Source organism: Schistocerca serialis, chromosome 1, assembly GCF_023864345.2.
Source record: "Schistocerca serialis cubense isolate TAMUIC-IGC-003099 chromosome 1, iqSchSeri2.2, whole genome shotgun sequence".
Lineage (NCBI taxonomy): Eukaryota > Metazoa > Arthropoda > Insecta > Orthoptera > Acrididae > Schistocerca > Schistocerca serialis.
The window spans coordinates 117,727,216-117,744,417 of NC_064638.1; the positions used below are offsets into that span (position 1 = coordinate 117,727,216).

Here is a 17,202-nt window from a genome sequence, read left to right on the forward strand (position 1 = left end):
TCCTAGTTTTTCTGGGCCCACCAAGCATCGGTAACCTTACAGGTTCAAGTCAAAGTGGAATTACATCATCTTCAAACCCTTGAGGTTATTCAAACTATTTCTTCTAGGGAATAACAGCACCACTGGTGTCGAAAAACTTACTGGTAAATTATGCATCTGCAGTGATTTTTAAAAATCTGTTAATGCACAGTCAACTGCCAATACCTACCCTTTGTTGTGCCCTGACAAGCTGTTAGCAAAATTATTGGGAGGGTCATTATTTTTCAAAGACTGACTTATCAGAGGCATATTTACTGCTGCCACTCGATAAGGAATCTAAACATCTTCTAATTATAAACACCTCATGTGGGCTTTATTAATACCAGCATTTGGCATTTGGCATGGCAAGTGCGCTAGCCGTTTTTCAATGCTTTTTAGAACAACTTATTGTGTTGGGTCCAGGCTGCATCAACTATTTAGATGACATAGTAGTGTCTGATGCCTCTATGGAGGAACATTTGTGGAACCTTTGTGCTCTATTTTCTGTTTTACTGTCTGAGTGCAATTTGGATGAGACACAGTTTTTTCAACCATCCATTATTTATTTTGGGTTTGAAGTGTTGAGTGCTGGTATTAAACCATTGCGGCAACATATTGATGCTACTGCCACATTGCCACACCTCATATCCATCAAGAAATTACAGGCATTTTTAGACAAAATTGCATACTACCACAATTTCATACCACACGTTGCTACTGTGGCACAATCAGTCCATACATTATTATGTAAAGATGTTCCTTTCCACTGGTCCCTGGCTTGTGACCAGGCATTTAAGTTGTTGAAAAAAAGCTGAGTCGACACCCTGTTTGGCCACTTTTCAGCCAGGCCAGCACCTTGCGTTAGCGCCGGGCACATCTCGGTTTGGCCTTGATGCTCTCCCTGTTCACAAGTATGCAGACAGATCTGAACATCCTATTGCATACACCTCTGAATCCTTAAATTCACTGCAACAACATTATTCTCAGACAGAGAAAATGGCTTTGACAATCGTATATGCTCTAAAAAGAATTTCATGTTTTTATATATACATGGAAGAATCCTGGAGATACTAGAAGGTATCAGATAGATTATATAATGGTAAGACAGAGATTTAGGAACCAGGTTTTAAATTGTAAGACATTTCCAGGGGCAGATGTGGACTCTGACCACAATCTATTGGTTATGAACTGTAGATTAAAACTGAAGACACTGCAAAAAGGTGGGAATTTAGGGAGATGGGACCTGGATAAACTGAAAGAACCAGAGGTTGTACAGAGTTTCAGGGAGAGCATAAGGGAACAATTGACAGGATTGGGGGAAAGAAGTACAGCAGAAGAAGAATGGGTAGCTCTGAGGGATGAAGTAGTGAAGGCAGCAGAGGATCAAGTAGGTAAAAAGAAGAGGGCTAGTAGAACTCCTTGGGTAACAGAAGAAATATTGAACTTAATTGATGAAAGGAGAAAATATAAAAATGCAGTAAATGAAGCAAGCAAAAAGGAGTACAGACATCTCAAAAATGAGATCGACAGGAAGTGCAAAATGGCTAAGCAGGGATGGCTAGAGGACAAATGTAAGGATGTAGAGGCTTATCTCACTAGTGGTAAGATAGATACTGCCTACAGGAAAATTAAAGAGACCTTTGGAGAAAAGACAACCACTTGTATGAATATCAAGAGCTCAGATGGAAACCCAGTTCTAAGCAAAGAAGGGAAAGCAGAGAGGTGGAAGGAGTATATAGAGGGTCTAGACAAGGGCGATGTACTTGAGGACAATATTATGGAAATGGAAGAGGATGTAGATGAAGACGAAATGGGAGATATGATACTGCATGAAGAGTTTGACAGAGCACTGAAAGACCTGAGTCAAAACAAGGCCCCGGGAGTAGACAACATTCCATTAGAACTACTGATGGCCTTGGGAGAGCCAGTCCTGACAAAACTTTACCATCTGGTGAGCAGGATGTATGAGACAGGCGAAATACCCTCAGACTTCAAGAAGAATATAATAATTCCAATCCCAAAGAAAGCAGGTGTTGATGGATGTGAAAATTACCGAACTATCAGTTTAATAAGACACAGCTGCAAAATACTAACGCGAATTCTTTACAAACGAATGGAAAAACTGGTAGAAGCTGACCTCAGGGAAGATCAGTTTGGATTCTGTAGAAATATTGGAACACGTGAGGCAATACTGACCTTACGACTTATCTTAGAAGAAAGATTAAGGAAAGGCAAACCTACGTTTCTAGCATTTGTAGACTTAGAAAAAGCTTTTGACAATGTTGACTGGGATACTCTCTTTCAAATTCTTAAGGTGGCAGGGGTAAAATACAGGGAGCGAAAGGCTATTTACAATTTGTACAGAAACCAGATGGCAGTTATAAGAGTCGAGGGGCATGAAAGGGAAGCAGTGGTTGGGAAGGGAGTGAGACAGGGTTGTAGCCTCTCCCCGATGTTATTCAATCTGTATATTGAGCAAGCAGTAAAGGAAACGAAAGAAAAATTCAGAGTAGGTATTAAAATCCATGGAGAAGAAATAAAAACTTTGAGGTTTGCCGATGACATTGTAATTCTATCAGAGACAGCAAAGGACTGGGAAGAGCAGTTGAATGGAATGGACAGTGTCTTGAACGGAGGATATAAGATGAACATCAACAAAAGCAAAACGACGATAATGGAATGTGGTCGAATTAAGTCGGGTGATGCTGAGGGAATTAGATTAGGAAAGGAGACACTTAAAGTAGTAAAGGAGTTTTGCTATTTGGAGAGCAAAATAACTGATGATGGTCGAAGTAGAGAGGATATAAAATGTAGACTGGCAATGGCAAGGAAAGCGTTTCTGAAGAAGAGAAATTTGTTAACATCGAGAATAGATTTAAGTGTCAGGAAGTCGTTTCTGAAAGTATTTGTATGGAGTGTAGCCATGTATGGAAGTGAAACATGGACGATAAATAGTTTGGACAGGAAGAGAAAAGAAGCTTCGGAAATGTGGTGCTACAGAAGAATGCTGAAGATTAGATGGGTAGATCACATAACTAATGATGAAGTATTGAATAGAATTAGGGAGAAGAGGAGTATGTGGCACAACTTGACAAAAAGGAGGGACCTGTTAGTAGGACATGTTCTGAGGCATCAAGGGATCACAAATTTAGCATTGGAGGGCAGCGTGGAGGGTAAAAATCGTAGATGGAGACCAAGAGATGAATACACTAAGCAGATTCAGAAGGATGTAGGTTGCAGTAAGTACTGGGAGATGAAGAAGTTTGCACAGGATAGGGTAGCATGGAGAGTTGCATCAAACCAGTCTCAGGACTGAAGACCACAACAACAACATATATAGGCCAAAGTTTCAACTGATCACAAATCACTAGTGTCTCTTTTTAACCCTTTGGACAAATCCACATATTGCTTACAGTGGTGAACTCTTTTTCTGTTACAATACAATTATGAGATAAATTTTCAACCTGTGGCACAACATGCAAATGCTGACAACTTATCGCATTAGCCAACTGGTCTGGATACTGCATTTGATAAAGAAGAATTGCTTTGTTTTTGTTTAGATGTCGAAGCTCAGAATGTTGTTTACAGTTTTCATATTACTGCCATTAAAACTGCAGCTGTGGTAGCTGTGGATCCCATTGTAAGTAAAGTTGTTTCTTTTGTGCAACACAGCTGGCTGGACAAACCTCTGGGCCTTGCTTCTGATTCTTTGAGAAATTATTTTGCATTACAAAATCATCTTTCAGTTTGGGGAGGAATGCTGCTGTTAGCTACAGAGGACACTGTTCCCCAGGTTGTAGTCCTATGGCATGAGGTTATGCATTTATTTCATGTGGACCACTGGGTTGTGTCATGTACAAGAGCGTTGGCACACAGACATGTCTTTTGGCCAGGCATTGATGGGGAAATAACATGAGTTGTTGCAGCCTGTCCACTGTGTGCCACCTGCCAGGAGGCTCTCTGTGCTTCTTTGTCACTGTGGCCAAATCCACAGCAGCTTTGAGAATGAATTCATGCAGATTTTGTGGGACCTTTTCTGAATTTCTGCTAGCTTGTTGCAATTGACACTTATTCTAAGTTTTCAAATGTGATGCCTTGTCTGTCTACTTCTGTGGTGGCAAAAATTTCGGTGTTGTCAAAAATTTTTGTGATGTAAGATCTTCTGTGTACCTCAGTTATAGACAATGGCCCCCAGTTCATATCTCAGGAATTTGCAGATTTTTGTAAAAAAAAACATGGTGTTCACCATGTCATGGCTCCTCCTCTCCACCCTCAGTTGAATGGGGAAGCAGAATGACTAGCACAAACATTTAAGATTAAAATGAAAAAGTACATTTTGGATGTGTTGGTGGACATAGTTCTTGACCAGTTCCTCAGTTCTTATAAGTTTGCTCCTCTTGACGTTAAGAGTCCGGCAGGGTTGTTGCACCGTCATCAGCCTTCATCTCTGCTACATCTGTTTCAGCTGAAGCAATGCCATCTGCCAGCACCAACGCAGCAATGCTTCCAGCTGGCGCAGCTGTTTGGACTTGTGGGTTTGGCTGCTGGCTGAAATTGGTGCCAGCAGTAATTGAGAATACCTGCGTCCAATGCCTCTGCATCATCTGTGTTGCTGGTGGGAGGGCATCACGACACGTCAAACACCTACTACCGACATGAGTGGCTGCACCACTGCTGCCCAATTTTCACTTCTGCCTCCTCTGCTGTGGGTGCCCATTCAGCTGTTGGGGCCACTGTGGGACCCCGGCTCCTGTATCGTCATAGGTGGTACCTTGCGACCACCTTCATCACAGTCAGCACTACCTGTTCTGCTGCCTTTACCGCACCCTCCTTCCCTGGGGTTGGACTCGGACATGGAAATGGACACTGCACCAGTGTCATCTATCCTACCATATCACCTCTCAGAGGAGGGCGGGCACCAGACCTTCCCACAATCATCCCATTTCTGACCGTACACATTGATGGCAGCATGCCGCATGATCAACAACCTACATTGCTCACAGAAGAAATGGACATGAGCACAGTGCTCACTTCTTTGCAAGGGAAGAGGGGTGTTGCGACTACCCATTTTGTGTGTGCAGCACTTCATAGTTTGTGTGTGAAGTTTGTGCTTGATTCGACCACATGGATTGCTAATATAACTGCAGTTGTGCGCACAGCCTGTCAGCTGCACCCCCTGTTGAAACTAATGGCTATACAGGCCAACGCAAGGCTCTGCTGGCCACTTGTGTATTGCTATTGTATTGTATCTTGTCTTCCATGTATGTGTACTGTTTGAGCAATAAATTACAGTGTTCTTGGGTAAGAACACTTCATTTTGATTATTGTGTTGTTTTTATTTATTTTAATTGAGGTGCTGAGAACCATAAGGGCCTAAAGCACACTATCATTGATTTTGAGATTGTAGCATGTATGCAGACTCCTGGAGAGTATTGATCTTATGGTGAACCAGCTTTATCTGTACCTGCAGCCCCATGTTGTATATATGAACATTCACAAAAATGTGTCTCATCAATTTCTCGGATATTAATTTGTCAGGGCCAATGTATAAACCATAGTTTTCTTGCTCTGTGGTGCTCAGTTGTTATCTGGAGTTGACAACATAATTTAGAGTCTACATCATGTGCGTAACATTAACACTCCATAATCGGAGGTGTATCAGCAGTTTTATCTAAACTTCAAGCAACAGAATATGCTTAATGGTAATGATGAAATGTGGACCATGAAGTGTTTGAATAGGTCATAACTGTGTGTGTGGTGCATTTTGTATCTGTTCTTTATTAATAATTTTGGAGAACATTTCTTGTGGAGAATGTTTTGATTGTAATTTCACATTAAATATAAACTTTACAACAGTCAAAAAACACTACTGTGACTAGCCTGTATATGAAAATTTTGTGAATGAACATTAAAAATAAATATAATTTAAATATTAATTCATATTTCATACCAAAGACAGTACATTATTTTTTCATAGGAAGTATAGGATGTTGAGAATTGGTTAAAAAACAATTTATACCTATGTGACAGATGGTTTCCCTGTAAATCTGATTTTACAAACATCTATTTTTCTCACAGTTTTGTTTCTGCATTTTGGACTCTTGTCATTCTCAGTGTCTCAGTTTTATTTATTTAAATCTTTAATAAAGATTATTTTTAATTTCTTGCTTCTGTTGAGTCTAAACCAACACATATTGACAGATATGTAGGTGGTGCAAAACTGCTTTGAACATTCTGTATGCTGTGAATATTTTGACAGCCATTAGTCTCATCACTGAGTAGTTTGTAGCACTGTAAGTGGACAAAGTTATACCACAGCGCAAATTAACAGGCATCTGCAAGACTTTTACCTACAGTGAAATCTTTAAGAGTACTGGCTCCATGTTCTGTCTTGAGTGATGGTGTTAAGACTGATTACAAATGCATAATAGTTTTTTAGCACTATATAAAATAGCATAAAAGCTTTAATTTATAATTATTTCAGGTTGAAGTAGGAGTCGTGTGTCAGTGCAAAAACTCATATTGAGCAGAGAACCTTCTGTACATAAAATTATTCCATTGGAAATTGTAGTGTACTAATACTTCGCAATGAAATTTTTGTCATTCATGATGGTAATGATTATATCAATATGGATGATGATAATAATGAAATGAATGGGAAATCATTAGGTGAGTTCCATTTCCTCAATGCCATTAACAAAAAAGTTGCATCCTCTACTACTAGTAATCATCTATTCATTATTGCTAAAAATATTATCAAATAATCTCAGACTTGAGCTACTTAGATTCTTCTTTTCTTTTGTTTCTACATCAAAGAAACAGATGTAGTCATTGTTTTAATACTTTGCATGTGGTAACTGAATACTTCTTTGTTGTTATTTATTGTAATTTATGTTTATATACACTAAGTGCTCAAAAGCTACAGGAAGGTACTGGATGCGATGGCAGTCATCGGCTGCTGAAGCCTGCACAGTGCATTTGTGTATGTACGCTCCTAGCAAAGATTAGCAGTGGTCTGATATACTGTTGCTTGCCCTGTATGTCTCTGTGGAGGTGACTGATGTCCATTCGTCAAATGCTTGTAGTCAACCTGTGTGGCACATTATACATGTGGAAACATTATTTCTGCAATACTGAAGATTCATCGTAGATACTGTTGATCTTAGAAACCCAAGTTCTTGTAATCTCCAATATGCTATGACCTATGTGTTTTGCACCAGTTATCATCCAATATTCAGAATAAGTTAATTCATAATGTGCTGCCATGTTCACAATGCATCTACCTGCAACAGACTGTTCAGATATCATGCCGCATCTAACTGCAACATTCATATATCATGTGAGGGGGGATATTCCAAAAGTAAGTTTCATCATTGTTTCTCAAATGGAAACTTGATTGCCAAAAACAATTACACCATGGCATCATGAACTATACACCTAGTATTATTTTTCAGCATAGTCACCACTGACATTGATACATTTCTCATAGCATGCACTCAATTTGAAGAACCCAGTCTGAGAAAAATCGGTGCCTTGTGATGCAAGGAATTATTGCACAGCCTGCTCTACCTCAGCATTGGTTTCAAAGTGATGTTCCAGTAGTGCGGCATTCAATACAGGCAGCAGGTGAAAGTCTGATGAGGCAAGATCAGGGTTGTAGGCTGCCTGATCCAATATCTACCATCCAAACTGATGAGTCTGGTTCTGTGTGAGTCTTACTGTATGTGGCTTTGGACAGCACAACACATTCATTCAATAGTCCTGGTCTCTCTTGTTGAATGGTGGGACAGAGTTTGATGAGAGTGTCCACAGCAGCATGCCACACTGATAGCCACTTTCTGGAGGAAATCAAGGAGAATCACATCTGTCACATCCCAGAACACTGGGTCATATCCTTTTCTGCGGAGGGAGATATTTTGAATTTTTTCCACATTGGTACACTGGGATGCTTCCATGTCACTGAGACAGCCTTGGATTCTGGGGTAAATGCACACCCACATCTCATCGTCTGTGATGATTCTGAACAGGAACTCATTTCCTTGTCATGTGTATCACATCAAGTGATCAAGACTGATTCCCATTCTCGCACTCTTGTGATCCGGGGTCAGGGTTTTGGGTCCCAACCTTGCAGACACATTTCAGTAACTCAACAAATCATGGAGCATTTGATGGGTCTGAGCATGGCCAATATGTTGTGTGGACACTACGTCCGACACCATTATGCATCTGACCACTAACAGCAGGTCAGGTACTGACCTCAGGTACTGAAAAAGTGCCAGCCAATACTGTGGGTGAAGTGGGCATGAGAACATGCTCCCAGCATCTACAAACCTTGCTCTCTTTTAGCATTTGCATGGGTATTTTGAATGGTGACATCAATATTCTTTGTGACGTGCCTTAAGCTTTTCTCATGTTTCCATTCATGGATGTGTAAGGCCATGCACTTCGACCTTCATTCATCACACTCTGCCATCTTCCTCTGAACATGCAATACCTGCAAACAACCATTCAAAGAGATGTGTCATCTTCATCATACAAGCTCTGCAGGAGTTTATGGATGATGGGCACACTAGTCCCACATGCCGATTCATACTTCCATTGGCAACCACATGTCTGTTTGCCATCATGATGTTTACTCAAATAACCTCAGGCACACCAGTCTGCTGTGACTCTCTCTTCTTTCACACTCTGCACATGGGTAATTCTTCCTCCACTAATGCCTCTTCCATTGTTGAACCAGTAACGGGTGTGGATTCATATGGCATTTGTTTGTGTGACCTGGTGTACCATCTTATCTTTCAAAAACAATGATGAAGCTTACTGTTGTATGTTGCGTATTTTTAAATAGGTTGACTGTTCCTGTGACAAAGCCACTAACTTAATAAAAGGGGATTTACAATATTTTGTTTAGAAGTTATGTAACAGCTTGTACCAAAATTTATTTTGTGAATATTTTTGATGACTTTCCTACTCACCTTGATAATATTTTTCTGGGGCTGGTAGCAGAGTTTAATTGCAAAAAGTATTTTTTAGATACACTGTATACACATTTCTTTCACAGAATGGACCTACTATTCTGTTTTTGAAGTACAGACATATTTATCAGCAAATGCGACTGAACTTTTTTTTAAGATAAACGGATGTGTCTTTCATTACAATGTCCTGGAAATTAACTCATGACATGAACTGAGCAGACATTCTATATTCAGGAATAAAATGTTTGTTTCATTAATACATAAACATTCATTTTAAAAGCAATTGCACTGACAGTAATGTTAACTAAGAATGGCAACCATATGAAAATGCAACGGCAAGTGGGCCTGTGGTTGACAGAGAAGAATGCAAAGATAGGAGCAGTTGACATATGAAAACTGCTGCCACAGTAACATAACAGCCTTCTTTGTGTGATCTATGATACTCTAAAAAACTATTAATTTGTTAATTTTATTAGCTCGTTTTGTAGCAAATTGAAAAACTCTGAACATAATTTGCCTAAAAATCATAACTTTACCTTCTCAAATTCCAACACTTTCAGATTAAAACTGTGTGCCGGACCAGGACTCGAACTCAGGGCACTTGCCCATGATAAGCAAATGCCCCGAGTTTGAGTCTCAGTCCGGTGCACAGTTTTAACCTCCACAGCAGAGTGAAAATTTCATACTGGATCCATCACTTTCATCTAGAGACATAATCGCTTCTCCCTTGTGTTAATCTTCCAATTAATTTGTGTGTTATTCACCTTTTTATGATGTCAGCAAATTTGAAATGCTTGATTATAGACTGGAACTTTTGTGTATTCCAAGTTTCCTTTGGTGCCCTGTATGTCTTGCTCAACCATTGCTTCTGTTTCTCCGAAGTGAAGTTCCTTTCTTTTAACCAGTCAAATTGAAAACTGCTGTTATGTCCGTCAGACCATTTGATATTTAAATTTCTGTCAGCCGCCTGTGGACAAATAAAATCTAAGTACTGATTTTAAAAGAAAGGCAGAGAGAACAGGAGGATATGTGAGATTACGTGCATTTCCTCCAGTTTCATAAGAAGGGGAAAGAAACAATGAGAGATTTGAAAGACTGAATTCTGAGCCATGAGAAATATGGTGGAATATGAGGAGGTGAAAACCAATAATCAAATGCCAAAAACAGAGGAGAACAATGTAAAAAACATGAGATAGTAAAACAAACAACAAAAAGAGACAGTTAACATTATAATCAGAAAGTATAATGAAGATGCACAGATACAAAGTCTAATCTATATTGTGATGGAGAAGGAGCTGTAGTAAAAGGAGGATTAGAAGAAAATAACACATAAAAAGTGGAAGAGAGTAAAAAGAAGATCAGCAAGAAAAAGTTACAAGAAGGATGCTGTAAGAATAGCTCGCAAGAAGGTTGCTTGGACAAAGAGGTGAAAGAAGCTAGAAAGTGAGACGGAAACAGGCAACAACTGGAGCAATCTGTTTTATTTTGAAGGCGATGTAATGAAAGAATCAAGTATCTGGTAAATTTAAAAATGATTCTCTGTGTTTTTCATCAAGTAACACAATATAACATTTCTCACCATATTTTGTTGAATATTTATGTTACTAGTATATGACAACATCATTTACAGTCTGCATCTGCCTACATCTGAAAAACATCGTTTAATATTTCATTCAGATCTTTTGTATACAATAATTATATTCTAGTCCAAAGTTATTGGAAAGGCACAAAATGGCATAACATTCTATTCAAGATGACCTCAGGTACTGAAAAAGTGCCAGCCAATACTGTGGATGAAGTGGGCATGAGAATATGCTCCAACATCTACAAACCTTGCTCTCTTTTAGCATTTGCATGGCTGTTTTGAATGGTGACATCAATATTCTGTGTGACATGCGTTAAGCTTTTCTCATTTGTCATCTATGCCTCAGTCAAATCCAGTTACAGTCTAGAAAAGGAAAAGCATTACAAACTTTCCTTAAAAAAGGATGTATTTGACAAAAATTTGTAGGTTGTAATAGCAGTTTTTGAAGGCCTTTGTACCAGAAACAGAACCCTGCTCTAAACCCTAGACATGAAGTTGAAGTATATATGGAAGATATTTTTCTGAGTTGCACTGTAGTTGTATAACTTACGATTCAATTGAGAATTATATTTATTACAAGCTATCCCATAGAAACTGATTAACTTTGGGCATCAAAACCTCTTGCAGAAGGAAAACAAATCTGTATGCCTCAGTCAAAAAGTCCTCAGAAAAGGAAAAACATTACAAACTTTCCTTAAAAAAGTTCTAAGAAGGGCAAAGAGTATTTTTTTTTAGTCAGAAATTGACATCTCTAATAAAAAAATTAAAACCATATGGAACATAATAAAAAGGGAAACACATAAAATCCCTGCTGCAGAAAACATCATAGAGATTAAATCACATGATACCATTAATGAAACTGTTGAAATAATTACTGACATTTTTAACAACTACTTTTTGGCATCAGCAGCCCAAACTAGAGAAACATGTTCTGTTGATGAAGCCATGTTATCCCTAAAAGAGCTATTAATAATAATAAAAAAAACAAGCAGATTAAAATGTCTCCTGTTACAGTACATAAAACTGAGAATATAATTAGAGAGATGACAAGCAAGAATTCTGTTGGTGTTGATGGTATCTCCTAAAGATTACTGAAGGAATGCTATAAGCCAATAAGCAAAATACTGTGCCATATATTCAATGAATCCTTCCAGCATGGCATTGTTCCTGAGTGACTAAAGTATGCTATTGTCAAGCCTGTCTTTAAACAAGGTGGTAAAACTGAAATTATCAACCATCAGCCTATCTCCCTTTTAATAACCTTATCTAAAATTCTAGATAAATTCTAACAAAGTGATAGAGGGGCAGGCCAGTACTCACCTCAGCTCAGTACAGCCGATAGATTCACAAAACAGAACAGAAAATTTACATTCCTAGCTTTCAGAAAAACCATGCCTCCATCCTTGCTACCCTCCCTGTTGCTTCATAACCTGGATTGTGAGTAACTGAATCCACTTTCCCTTCTTCCCTTTTTTCCCCCTCTCTCCTCCCTGATGAAGGAACGAAGTTCTGAAAACTAGGAATGTAAATTTTCTGTTCTGTTTTGTGAATCTATTGGCTGTACTGAGCTGAGGTAAGTACTGGCCAGCCCCTCTATCTCTTTGTTAGTATTTGTTTCACATCTTAATATGAGATTTTCCATTAATCATTCTTGATAAATTGGTTAACAAAAGACTTACTGACCACTTGATTCATTATCAAGTACTAAACAATAGCCAGTTTGGATTTCAACAGTGTGTATCAACAGACCAAGCTATTTTCTCCTTCACCCACCAAATCTTAGAGTCTTTTAATAATAAATTATCTCCCGTTGGTATCTTCTGTGACCTTTCTAAGGCCTTTGTTAGTGTTAACCATGAAATCCTCTTAGCAAAGGCTGAATATTATGGTATAAGTGGATCAGCTGGCTCACGGATAAATCCTGCCTAACTGTAAGAAAGTTGAATGACTCTGAGGGGCACTGTGTATCATCTAGCTGGGACTCTATTGGCTATGGTGTTCCTCAGGGCTCTGTACTTGGTCCCCCTACTCTTCCTCATCTTTATCAATGACATTCCCCTGTGTCTACCTTTAAAGCTCATTTTACTCTTTTCGCTGATGGCACCTCCATGCTCATCAAAAAAAACTCCCAACCACAACTGAAGGGATCAGCCAATATTGTCTTTAATGAAGTGCTTAATTGGTTTGAAAATAATGGGTTATCACTAAATGTTAACAAGACCCAGTTTGTTCATGTTCAAGTAAGTAGAAAAGTGGAGGATCAATTAAATATTAAATGTAATGATAGTGAGTTATTACGCGTTGAGTCATCCAAGTTCCAGGGTGTACAGCAATCTAAAATGGTCTGAACATATCTTACGTCTACTCAAAAAATTCAGCTCAGCAACATTCGTTATTTGTATTATTTCCACTGTCTGTGACTGAGACACCACAAAAACTGCTTATTTTAGTTACTTCCCTGCACTATTGTTGCATGGCATAGTTTTCTGGGGTAATCAGCCACTTTTCAAAAAAAGAGAGTTATTAGGATAATGAGTGCACTCCAGTCTAGTCTAGACATTCTTGTAGAAACCTTTTTAGAAAATTAGGGATACTGACAACTGCATGTCAATATTATCTACTCCCTGAGCAACTATACAAAACCAATGATTCAAACCAGACCCACAATACCAGGAGGAAGATGGACCTCAAATATGAATTAAAAAACCTTTGTACTGTGCAAAAAAAGAGTCCATTACATGAGTTGCAAGGTGTTCAATGCTCTCCCACCATCACTGATATCACTTGTTCATGAGCTTCCCAAATTCAAACAACAGCTCAAACACTATCTAATAGTTCCTTTCATTTGGTTGAAAATTTCAATTGTGTTAACTCTAATCGATTTTTTTTTTTAAAATTAAATCTGATGTACTTTTATACATTATGACAGTTGGAATCATTTTTAACATTATTATGTCTTTTATGTAGCTATTAAGATCTACTTTCATTTTAACTTTTTTAAATGTAATGTTGCCTATACCTAATAATGTGTATTTTGTCTTATAACTGTATCTCCTCTTGCAGGAGAATTTTTTATGTGTTCCTTTTGTATAATTTGTAACAATCTGACATGTCCCACATCCATGCAAATGTATTGCTGTATTGGATTTATGGGGTATAAATAACTAATTAAATAAATTTCCTTCATACGCCAGAGTATTGGTCATATCTAAAGGCACTGGGATGATGCACAGTAGCAAAAGAAAGTGTACCATACAATGTGGTGGCCAATAGCATCATTCCATTGGTTATGACTGTTTGGGCATTTCAGAGCATAGGTTGAAAATTTATTAATGATATTTGTGTTAATGTGTGCTTGGTTATGCCTAACTTGTTATAAGTGTGTACATTATGGATGACAACATCCAAATACCTAATATTATACAAAATGAATCAAGGATTTAGAATTTTATTCACCATAGATCATTTTACAACGATATTGGCTTTATCAAACAGGATGTAGTAGTACATACATAACAATAAAATAAACTAGTGTCACTACATTATAGAATACATTTTAAGCATGGCAGTACCAAATTAAACGAGGATGGTTTCTAAAAGTTAATGCAATAATCTATACTGTACTATAATATAATATACACGGTGAAAAGTATTTAAACCAACAAACTCTAAGAGGTTCTAGGGGACATCAAAACAAATATTTTCCCCTAGTGTCATTTTTTTCCTACGAGCAGTATTTAAACTGGTAGAGGAAGATTTCTCTGGTGGCAAATTAATTAAACCAACAAACACTTTTCCATTTTTTTATGATTAAGAGACAAAACATTAACACAACCCAATTTCAGTTACAGTAGATTTTCAAAAATGCCTCCATTGACACGTAAACTAAGTTTACACCATCGAATCATGTTCTGTCTGACACGGGCAAAAATCTCAGGAGTATCCTGAATTGTTCCTGCTGCTGCTACTACCCTGGCAACCAGATCCTCTTTCGATGTAACAGGAGTTGTGTAAACAATGTTGCGCATCTCTCCCCACACAAGGAAGTCCAGAGGAAACATATCTGGGGATCGAGCAGGTCATGGTACAGGACCACCTCTACCAATCCACGTTTCTGGGAACCGTCGGTGCAGGAATCAACACACATGATGACTCAAATGTGCCGCCGCCCCGTCATGTTGGAACCACATGCGTTGTCTATTAGGGAGCAGGACGTCTTCCAGCAATTCTGGCAATGCTCTGCTGAGAAAATTGTAATAGTGCCTGCCATTTAATGGTCTAGGTAGCACATGCATCCCAATTAAATAGTACCCAACAACACCGACCCACACATTAATGAAGAACCGCACTTGATGAGCGCTAGTAAGTGTGTCATGTGGGTTATCCTCACTCCAAACATGCAAATTGTGCATGTTGAAGACTCCATATCTGTAAACAACACAGAGGACGGAAATGTAGGATGCATTTCACACTGTTCCAGGTACCACTGCGAAAACTGTGTTCTGGGTGGATAATCAACTGGTTCCAGGTTGTAGACATGCTGTAAGTGAAATGGATGTAACAACTGCTCTTAAAGGACTGTTCTTACATTCGTCTGATTCATCCCCATGTTATGTGCAATTGCATGAGTGCTGATTGAAGGATCCTGCTCCAGATGCTGCCTGACAGCTTCCTCAAATTGCAGCATTCTTACCTGCGACGGCATCCCTGTCCAGGTAATCTGCTAAATGACCCGGTCTCACGCAGATGTTGGTACACAGCAGCAAAGTCGTATGATGCAGGATACGGTGATTAGGATATTGTTGTTGCTAAACCCACTGTGCAGCTCACTCGTTGTTGTGCGCTACGTAGTACGTACCAACCATATCAGTGTACTCACTACAGGTGTGTCACTCCATTAGTAAACAGAGACAATGCACTACTACACTGGTGGACAGCAGTTGCCTACAACTAAGAGCGTAATACGGCCTCTAACAATTGAGCAGTGTAATACGGCCTCCTCCAGTTTAAATAATCCTCACAGGAAAAAATGACATTAGGGAAAAATATTGATGTCCCCTACAACCTCCCAGAGTTTGTCAGTTTAAATACTTTTCACCCTGTAGTATTGTATTATGTATTGTATACACTATGTAATTACACATGATTAACCACTGCACACAATAATATGTTTAACTACAGACAACTTTTAAATGCTAATATCCTCCTCAGACATCTCAAAGAATTCTTTAATGTCATAGAATGGATGATCTGACAGCCAGTTGTACCACTTAATTTTAAAAAAAATATTATATCCATAGACTGAACATGAACTGACAGTTTATCAAACATTTTGAGTGGATTAACTTTGTGAGAATTTCCTGTTCTTGCTAATCTGTGGTGTGGTATGTCTAATTACCCTTAGCCCTGGTGTTGTGATCATGTATTTCCCCTCTGGCAATAAATTCTGAAATATTATTTTTAATATAGAGTAGAACACATAAATGTATAAATTTATAATTGTGAGTATTTTGAGTCTGGAGAAAAGATGACAACAGTGCTCCCTATGACCTCTTTTACATGTTATGTGTAAGACTTTTTTTGTAATTTGAAGATTTTCTTGATGTGAGGGAAGTGCCCCCATATAATCAGACCCTATGAAATATGTGACTGGAATAGCCCAAAGTACATTACCAGAAGGTACTCCAAGATCACTACCTCCCTTAGTTTCAAGATAAGATATGCCACCCATGATATTTTTTGCATACGTGGTTGACATGTTCCTTCCAATAGAGTTTTGAGTCAATGTGAATACCTAAGAGTTTTACTGACTTATTGCCCACTTCATTTGATATTCCCATTAAAAGTTGTTGGGATTTATCAGGATTGCACAGGAGCTTATTGGTTGCCAACCAGTCCATGGGCCTTCTCAAGTGTTTCTTTTTTTAGGCTATTTAGATCTGAAATGTTCTGATGTGTGGTAGGTAGTGTTGTATTGTCAGCAAAACATACGACAGGGTAGGCTAAGGTTTTAGGTAAATCATTAATAACTACAATGAAGAAGAAGGGTCCAAGGATAGACCCTTGTGGTACACCTGTGCTGATATCCATTATAGAAGAATTTACACTTCTGACTGAAACAAATTGTTTTTGGTTACTTAAATAAGAATTTATCACAGCTAAAGTGCTCCCTCTCAGCCCATAAAACTCTAGTTTCCCCAGTAGTACTTCAACAGAAAAAAAAGGTTCAAATGGCTCTGAGCACTATGGGACTTAACTTCTGAGGTCATCGGTCCCCTAGAACTTAGAACTACTTAAACCTAACTAACCTAAAGACATCACACACATCCGTGCCCGAGGCAGGATTCGAACCTGCGACCGTAGCGGTCGCCTGGTTCCTGACTGTAGTGCCTAGAACTGCTCAGCCACCCCGGCTGGCCAACAGGAATGCAATCTAAAGCTTTGCTTAGGTCACATAATACCAGTGATACCATGGTATTGTTTTCAAAAGCTATTACAGTTTGGTCAATGATTTCCGAGATGGCCCCTGTTGTTTTTTCCCCTTGCAAAAACCAAACTGAATGCTACATAGGATATTGTGTTTTTCAAAGAAGCTGCTTATTTGTGTGTTTATCAGTGCCTCAA

At 38.6% G+C, this 17,202-nt stretch overlaps 1 protein-coding gene across 2 annotated transcripts in view; it reads right to left on the bottom strand.

Moving 5' to 3' along the window:
• The window catches only part of LOC126463418 (gamma-butyrobetaine dioxygenase-like), a 200,870-nt gene that overhangs the window by 34,104 nt on the left and 149,564 nt on the right, over positions 1-17,202 (bottom strand). For both annotated transcript variants that reach the window (XM_050096156.1, XM_050096155.1), the window contains exon 4: positions 9,758-9,960. In XM_050096156.1, the coding sequence (XP_049952113.1) occupies positions 9,758-9,960 (203 nt within the window). The remainder of the gene's footprint in view (positions 1-9,757; positions 9,961-17,202) is intronic.